The 10000-nt window shown below is 33.7% G+C and overlaps 1 protein-coding gene across 4 annotated transcripts in view; it reads right to left on the reverse strand.

Annotated features, from left to right (window-relative positions):
• LOC137656781 (streptococcal hemagglutinin-like) overlaps positions 1-2040 on the reverse strand; it is a 67939-nt gene extending 65899 nt beyond the window's left edge. For 2 of the 4 annotated variants that reach the window (XM_068391065.1, XM_068391064.1), the window contains exon 1: positions 1511-2034. Coding sequence is in view for 1 of the 4 variants with exons in the window: in XM_068391063.1 (XP_068247164.1) it covers positions 1931-1955 (25 nt within the window). In the remaining 3 variants the exon portion in view is untranslated. Of the gene's footprint in view, positions 1-1510 lie in introns of all 4 variants that reach the window. The other 2 variants (XM_068391066.1, XM_068391063.1) reach the window with 2 other exon arrangements.
• Positions 2041-10000: the final 7960 nt, after the last annotated feature.

A 10000-nucleotide genomic window follows, 5' to 3' on the forward strand; every position in this document is an offset into this window, starting at 1 on the left:
TTTATACTTTTTATTTATTACTTCTCAATATAGCTTATTTATTTCCTTATTTTCTTTCCTCACTGGGTTATATTCTGTGTTGGAGCCCTTGGGCTTACATTGATATCCTGCTATTCCAACTATTATTATTACTAGCCAAGCTACAACCCTAGTTGGAAATGCAGGATGCTGTATACACGAGGGTTCAAACAGAGAAAATAGCCCAGTGAGGAAAGGAAATAAAGAAATAAGTAAACTACAAGAAAAGTAATGAATGTGAAATATCTTAAAAACAGTAACATTAAAATAAATCTTTCATATATAAACTACAGAGGCATGTCAGCCTGTGTTCAACATAACTTTTGCAGCAAGTTTGATCTTTTAATTTGTAGTTTGGCTGATAATAATAATAATAATAATAATGTGTAATTTCAATTCAAAATTAAACAAATCAACCTGTTACCTCAAAAAGCAGATAGTTATCTTCAAACAATAATTGCCAAACATACAAAATTTATTTAGTATCTGGGATTCTTTCTAATTTTAAAGATAAAGGATTGAAAAATGCAAAACTCAATTGGAGAATAGTTTATATGAACCAGTCAAAATATTAAAGCAAAAGCCTCTAATGGTTGGCATAATTTTAATAGTTACCGCAACGAAAAGAAAATGATAGGCCTTCAATTTTTTGAATGAACAGGTGTAGCACCAAAAAAACCATCATAGGCTTGATAAATAATGTTATTATAATACCTTAATGTAATAACCCATTAGGCATTTGGAAAAGCTATAAATATGAAAAATAAGCAAATAATCTTTAAAAGTTTATATAAAATTTTATAATTGAACAGGTGTAGCACCAAGAAACAATCATAAGTTTGATTAATAATGTAATTATAATACCCAATTGTAATAACCCATTATGCATTTGTATGAACTATATGAAAAAATAGGCAAATAAACTTTTAAAAATTTAATAAAATTCCATTATAGAACAGGTGTAGCACCAAAAAACAATCATAGGTTTCATTAATAATGTAATTTTGATAGCCTAACTTGATAATCTAACACTAGCTATTTCTATATTAGGAATAAATATGAAAACTACGTAAATATCCTTCCAAAATTCTTTAAAAATTACATTATGACCAAAAAGCTACGTTGCAAAACCAAAGGTCCAGCGGAAATCAAGAACTTAGCATAAGGCCTAAGCTACACCAGCCTACACCTTACGACATATACTACGTGACATCTAACCATTAATTTCAAAAGCCATTCGACACCCATATACACCATTTCAATTCCCTCATCGCCAAGAAAAGAGGTCAAATTGGTCAGGAAAAGGTCAAGACAGACAGGTAAAATGAAAAAATAAAAAAAAATGAGCCGATCGGTCGCCTGACGCTCGGGGTCGGAACCCCCTCTCTCTCTCTCTCACTCACACACTCACTCTCCGACCTCGTAAAATTGTATATAACTTATTTCTACATGCAATGACAGGGGGGAAAACATGGGCAAATTCATTACACACCATTGGCGGAGTAGATGAGTCCAGGTTAAGGTTAAATATTGCGTATATTGCGTATATATATCCCGTTGGCGCTGTGAAATAGTCCCCAAGCTTTGGTGAATTTTTTTTTTTTTATAACTTAAGATCCAACTTTAACTCTCTTTCACCGTCACATTTCTCACTTAGCTTACTTCAACAGTCACAGAGGTGAGTTCCTTTTCCACTGGCTAGACACAGCGTTATCAAAATATATCCACCGAAACACCAACAAGAACTTGTGTCTTAACTATGGCCAGGCGAACGTCACTGGCACCATCGTACACCATTTTGTGAAAATAGATTTTCCGACTCAATATTCACTTGTAAGCTTTCATTTGCACTGCAATCTGTTCCTGGATAACTAAACTTCCTTTCACACACCGTCATATCGGCGTAGCTTACCTGTTATTAAGGTAAATCCAAACATGATTGTGAAATATTACAGACTCCATTAAACAATAACATTCGCCGCCATTTGCAATGTCTTGTTTACGCATGCGCTGATCAATCTCTGAGGCCTGATGGGAGAGGTGCTTTAGGTGACGTTTGTTTCGCGTTTGACTTTATTATTACTTTGTTATCTTCTCCTATTACTTTTCTATTTACTCGGCATGGATATCTAATGAACTTTATTGTCTTTATTTATCCGTTATTCAATCCAAAAAGTTACTTTAAATACCAAAATATGAAAATCTCTGGAAAGTAAAACAGACGTGCCCTGATGGCTGTCGCGAGAAAGCTGATTGCTGATTGGCTGACATAGTGAGTAATGCGATATCTCATTGGTTGGAAAGCAAACTTTGTACTTCACTTCTCCGACAACAAAGCTGAATAAAATAATTATACTGAGCGGATTTTAAGATTGATTTATCATTTGGAATAGTTTATGATCAACTTCAAATTATATTATTAAAGTTTTTAGTCATTCATTCCTTAACGGGTATTAAAGTGTCAGGTTGCAGCGGCAGGTGCATAATTTTCCACACTTGATACTCGTAGATTTATTCTTCATTGATACAACACCTCCTACAAGTAGAATGAATGGATTTGCCGAAATTATAAATCGAATCATATTTGGCTTATACTGGTTTACGTTACGTCATTGCTGCCAACACAATGCGACTGAATTGTAAGTATATATTAACTTTTTTACCATCGGAGTGTTTATATATATCCATCAGAAATTATAAAATTTAGATCATTTGCTATGTGTGTTGGTCAGTATAAGTCTAATGGATATCAAAGTTTATTAAAATGTCTAGTCCCATTTTCAATGACGGATTTCAAAATTAGCGCCCTGACCACAGAGAAAGGAAATGCTGGTCGGCTTTGTCCGTGAAACTCGGCTGTGTTTTTTCATTAAAAGAAAAAAAAGATTTCAGAAGTTTGTTCGCTTATACTCTTGATCCAAACCGGGATATGCTCGTGTTTATCTTAGTTCTACATAATGGTGGGAATCTAAGGGATTGTCGACCATGTGATATCTACGTTTATAATTTAGCTTTCTTACTTATTCTTGAACGAATATAAATGGTTAAATTCGTGAATTTTCACATAACTAAATTCAGATCTGTTTTACGTAAATCAATTTATACTTTCATAACAACACCACGGCTTTTGAGTATTACGGGAACACTCTCTCTCTCTCTCTCTCTCTCTCTCTCTCTCTCTCTCTCTCTCTCTCTCTCTCTCTCTCTCTCTCTCTCTCTCTCTCTCTCTCAGAACAATTATCTCAGTTACCCCTGCATCGATTGCCCGCAACGAAAACGAAAGCTTCAACAGGAAATACTATGAACGACGGGAATAGATTTATATTCTTAATCCCTTTCTAAAACCAAGAATATAATCCATTTCCATTTTAAATGAATAAAATATATATTAGGAAACTTTTGAATCATATTTTAAATTAGCCTCACCTGATTCCAAGGTTCGGAAACACGTGTGTGTACACTGTTTCATAAACTGTGTATGCGCGGACCACTAATGGACCACAGCGCATACATACATCGGATTTACGCACATGCACGGCGTATATTGCTATGCGTGGGAATACATACACTTACGCATGCTATTAATAGGATGACAGAAACTAGTTTTACCGGATATAAGTTTTTTGGAATTTGCTTATGAATTATTTGGTTATTCATCGAAATAATTATTTCTAGTTTTATATCGACTTAATGATAAACATACCCACGAACAAACAAACACACATTAAATTGCTGGACTTATAAAACATTATTTAACTTGACTGACCGAAACACCAATGGTATGAAGAACGTATTAGCCATTTTACCTGATCGTGGGTGGCTCCACAGAAGAAAGCACGAATGCTCGTGTCACATTCATATTCTTACTAGTATATATTTATATATATATATATATATATATATATATATATATATATATATATATATATATATATATATATATATATATATTATATATATATATATATATATATATATATATATATATATATATAAATTTATATATATATATATATATATATATATATATATATATATATATATATATATATATATAAATATATATATATATAGGCCTATATATATATATATATATATATATATATATATATATATATATATATATATATATTATATATATATATATATATATATATATATATTTATATATATATATATATATATAAATATATATATATATATATATATATATATATATATATAAATATATATATATATATATATATATATATATATATATATATAAATATATATATATATACATATATATATATATATATATATATATATATATATATATATATATATATATATATATATGATCAGTGTCCTTGCCAGTCCAACGACTAGTGGAAAGGTAAACAGACAAGGAATCCCAGAGCACTGTGGTAGAGGGGAAGAAGCTGAACCCTGTCCCTTGCCTCTGCCGTTCATGAGATACCCTTAAACAGTAATGTGTTTTCGCTTTTATCAGACGAATGAGAAAATACAAATGAACAGAAGAGATTACATAGCATTTGTAATTCAAATTTCCAAAGAAGATTTGACTTTTAAATAGTTTTTGTGATTCAAAATGGCTATTTCTTGAGACAATTTTTGAATTGTGAATATCATTTTATTGCATCTAAAGTAATTTTTTCATAATTTATTCTTCTTCTGGTTATTATTATTATTATTATTATTAGTAGTAGTAGTAGTAGTAGTAATAATAATAATAATAATATAAGCTAAGCTACAACCCTAATTGGAAAAGATGGATGCTATAAGCCTAGGGTCTTCAACAGGGAAAAATAGCCCAGTAAGGAAAGGAAATAGGGGAATAAATAAATCTACAAGAGAAGTAATGAACAATTAAAATAAAATATTTTAAGAACAGTAACAAAATCCTAATTTGTGCTGATGTTTTTCCTAGTTCTCAGTTCTATGCCTCTCAAGTTCTGGTTTATCACAATTTCTTCTTCTTTTTCTTGATTCTGTTTCACTGACTAATTTTGGGATGGCGAGAATCGTCATTTTTCCTGATAGTATTAAATTATTTCTTCTTATCTGCCCTTTCCCCTTAAGGGTTCGTTTTCCTGATAGCTTATCACGGGAGGGTCATACACACTGCGTCTTCTTCTTCTTCACCAAGATCAGGATTCTTACCACACATATTTATTCCTTCTTGGTACTGTCTACTACAAGAGATTGACTCCTCACCACTATCCCTTATATGACTTTTCTTTCCTTACCACTATCCTCTACATTTAGTCTACAAGATATTCTTCACGTGACTGCTAATCATGTATTGGATACCTTTCAGGATGCCAGAAAGCCTTAAATCAATCAATCAGTCTCCTCACAACTATACTATCGCCAGTAAATAATTTGCCATTTTGAGTAAACGAGTCTATTATTATCATTATTATACTAGCTAAGCCACAACCCTAGTTGGAAAAGCAGGATGCCATAAGTCCAAAGGCTCCAACAGGGAGAATAGCCGAGTGAAGAAAGGAAATAAGGAAACATGTAGAAAGGACAGTGGACCAGAGTGTACCCTCAAGAAAGAGTACGCTAACCCAAGATAGTGGAAGATCGTGGTACAATCAGTACAGAGGGTATGGTACTACCAAAGAACAATGGTTTGATTTTGAAGTGTCCTTCTCCTCGAAGAGCTGTTTACCATAGCCAAAGAGTCTCTTCTCGCCTTGCCAAGAGGAAAGTAGCCACTGAACATTTGCAGTGCAGTAGTTAGCCCGTAAAACTGCCCAAACTGTAGTTTTCCCTCCCTTGCATATTTCAACACATTTGTTACGGCAGTTCGCAAGGAGATGCCATCAACTTCCCCATACTTATATGAGACTTCAGCCTCTTCATATCTGCCTCGTTTAAGAATTTATCTTCTTTTATTCTCGAAACAAGATGTCAGGTATTTACGACAAAGCTGGTCTTTTGATTACATCGTGAATACCTATTCCTACTTCTGACAGATCACATACAGTTTTGGATGATCGCGTTGCGTTGCTATTCTAGTCAAAACCACAGTTAGTCCAAATACGTAAAGCTCCTTACAGTATATCAAATACTTATCTTTATAAGTTTATCACTTCTCCGGGGTCTATTAAAATCTCTTCTCTTATAATCAACATTTAGCAAGTTCTCTGTTTACATAGTCTCGTTTCTTTTAAAGATTTCTATTAGTTTCAAGATGTTACCAACATATCAACTGAACACGCTCGCTGCTGCTCTTCTTCGCCGTCTTTCATTTGGGAAGTCATGTGATCCTACTTCGTGTATCACAATCTAACTCTCACCTTGTATTGGAAACAAATCCGGTAAATCCTTCTCTCTCTCTTTCAAATGAACCAAATCACTTCTCTCTCATACACGCACGGACACACGCACACATATATCGTGGGCGTTTATAAAGGAGATGGTGTCTTCCTCAGTGTAGAGTTTATTCTATAGAACGTTCTTAACTCTATATATTCTAGGGGAAATTTTAATGCCTTCTTTAGGGAAACTTTCAAGCCATCCCATTTTTTCCCCTGGAATATTTCAGGTATTTTTCCCTAGATGGTTTCAAACAGACCCATTTTCAAGGGATGTTTTTAACTCAGAGGCAGTGTGGGTAAAAGGGCTTATAGAATACAGTCACCCCATATAGATATGAGTGAAGGCTGAAGTATATATATATATATATATATATATATATATATATATGTATGTATATATATATATATATATATATACAACAACAAATACAGCCGCCTTAGTCCGTTGCAGGACAAAGGTCTCAGACATGTCTTTATTCATGTTTTCCTCACCATGGTTGCCACTGCAGATTGGTGATAGTAAGAGACTTGTCTGATCGCTCACAGCAAACCAACCTAGTATAGGTGGCCATGACTAGTACAGCTTTGCTGATCATGGCAACACACAAACCCTTTCACCACGTTAAGGTATCCTCACTCAATATATATATATATATATATATATATATATATATATATATATATATATATATACATGTAGTGTAGATGGCCCTGACTAGTACAGCTTTGCTGATCATGGCTATGGGTAGGTAGTAGGATGGACAGGGCACCAGCCACCCGTTGAGACACTACCGCTATAGAATTATTGGGTCATTTGACTGGCCAGACAGTACTACATTGGATCCCCCTCTCTGCTTACGGTTCATTTTCCTCTTGCCTACACATACACTGAATAGACTGGCCTATTCTTTACATAATCTCTTCTGTCCTCATACACCTGACAAAATATATATATATATATATATATATATATATATATATATATATATATATATATATATACATATACATATACATATATACATATACATACATACTTATTTATTTGTGTAAACAGCCAACGAAAGAAAAGCACCACAAGGATGGAAACTAGGCAATGTTCCTCCAATATTATTCTATATCCTCAATTTCACCTTTACTATACACATATATCGGTTTTCAATTTGCCATGTCATGTGCTTAACATTTTTATTTTTGATATACCTTTGTCCACCATTCTCTTAGTATAGCCATGATTCATTGAAAGACAAACTAAAACTCATTACTAACTCGTAAGACATTTTATTCGCCTTTCCATCTTTAGTTTAAGTTTCTTTGGTCGAAACACAATGTCAATGAAGAGTAATTCTAAAAAATGCCCTAGTTGGAGAAGCAGAATGCCATAAGACCGAGAGGTCCAATAGGGAAAATAGCCCGTTGAGGAAAGGAATTAAGGAAACTACAAGAAAAGTAATTAACAATTAAATCAAAATATTTTAATAATATTAATAGCATTGTAATTGACTATTAAATCAAAATATTTTAAGAACAGTAACATCATTAGAATTAATATTTCATAGATATACTAAGAAAACTTAAAAAAAACAAGATGAAGAGAAATAAGATAGAATACTGTGCCCTTGTGTACCCTCAAGCAAGAGGTCTCTAATCCAAGGCAGTGAAAGACCATGGTACAGAGGCTATGGCACTGTCCAAGACCAGAGAACAATGGTTTGATTTTGGAGTGTCGTTCACCTAGAAGAGCTGCTTACCATAGCTAAAGATTATCTTTTACATTTACCAAGAGGAAAGTAGCTACTGAGCAATTTTAGTGCAGTACTTAACCCCTTGAGAGAGGAAGAATTGTTTGGTAATCTTTGTGCTGTCAGATGCATGAGGACAGAAGAGAACATGTAAAGAATAGGCTAGACTATTCGGTGTATGTGCAGGCAAAAGGAATATGAGCCGTAACCAGAGAGAAGGATCCAATGTAGTACTGTCTGGCCAGTCAAATGACCCAATCATTCTCTAGCGGTAGTATCTCAATGGGTGGCTGGTGCTCTGGCTAATCTACTGCCTACCAATAGCCATGATCAGCAAAACTGTACTAGTCAGGGGCCCCCACACTAGGTTGGTTTGCTGTGAGAGAAGACGAAGATCTCCCACTATCACTAAACAACAGTGGCCAGCGTGGTAATGAAAGCTGACTAAATTCTAGACATGAATAAGGACATGTCTGAGGCCTTTGTCCTGCGGTGGACTAGAAACGGTTGCATGCGTTGCTGTTGTTGTTGTTGTTGTTTAAAGGTTTAAATGTCGCTCATGAGTGGCAGAGGAAAGGGACAGTGACATTGTCCTAGCAAGCAGGACAATGCCCTTGAGACTGACCATATATATTATATGATCAGCGCACAAGGCCCCTCTCCACCCAAGCTAGGACCAGGGAGGGCCAGGCAATGGCTACTGATGACTCAGCAGATAGACCTATAGGCTCCCCCTAACCCCCCAAACCTTAGCTCACAAGGATGGTAAGGTTGCAGACGCTAAAGGCACTAACGAGTCTGAGTGGGACTCGAACCCCCGTTTGGCAAACACCAGGCAGAGACGTTGTTGTTGTTGTTGTTGTTGTTGTTGTGTGTATGTATACACGTGTATGCGCTTATTATCAAACAATGCATTTTAATTTCAAGTTTGTTTTCCTTAAGCGAAGCGCTACCAACAAGCGGAGAGTCTTCCAGACCTTGAACTCTCGTATAGTGGCTGTGCACGCGCGTGTGCGTGTGTCTGTTTGTGTGTGTGTGTGTGTTTACTTTATATCTTTCTTGTCCATATCTTTAGCATTTAAAAAGGAGGAATTGTATTTGAGATGTATTTATAGTTGAGAGATATTATTATTTTCAAGTTGGAATTATTCGGGTGACGATGATGGCGTTGGTGAAGCTTAATTTTTTTTTTTTATAAATACTAAATTTTATTTTATTTTTTTTTTTAAATAACTATCGAATGAAGTATGAGCTAAAAATGAATGAATTAGCATAATTTTCGCATTATTGTTATTATTATTATTATTATTATTGTTATTATTATTATTAGCCAATCTCCGACCAAAGTATGTTCTTCATCGGAGAAAAATTAATGAAGTCACTTAAAGAATAAACTAGAAATGAGAAATAACGAATAAAAATAAACAATAAAAATTACAACACATTTAAAACCACAAAATTAATTTTGTAACTTAATTTTACAAACAGTTTTATTTGAACTTTATAAAGTATTATGTAAAAATTCCTTTTTTCAGCTATATTTCAATTTTCGTGAAAATCTACGGGTTTTACATGCCACCAGAGTCATTGAGAAACTCTTCTTAGGCAAAGTCATTATATAACATTAGAAAATATATGCTATTTTATTTTGCCAGTTTATGTAAGGTACATCTAAAATAAGTATGAAATGAGATTTGAGTTATGCCTGGGACATATCTGAAAATGTATAGGGAATATCAAGTGTTATAAAATATCTTTTATTTTTTGTCTCCACATTTTTTTTTTTTTTTGCTCTGCACATTTTTTTTTGCTTCCACATTCTTTTTTTGCCTTTGCATATTTTTTACCTCTGTACAGAGAACCAGTCTTTGCCATCTTATCAGTAATAAGAGTAATACTGGAGGC

Source organism: Palaemon carinicauda, chromosome 17 (assembly GCF_036898095.1).
Source record: "Palaemon carinicauda isolate YSFRI2023 chromosome 17, ASM3689809v2, whole genome shotgun sequence".
Classification (NCBI taxonomy): Eukaryota; Metazoa; Arthropoda; class Malacostraca; order Decapoda; family Palaemonidae; genus Palaemon; species Palaemon carinicauda.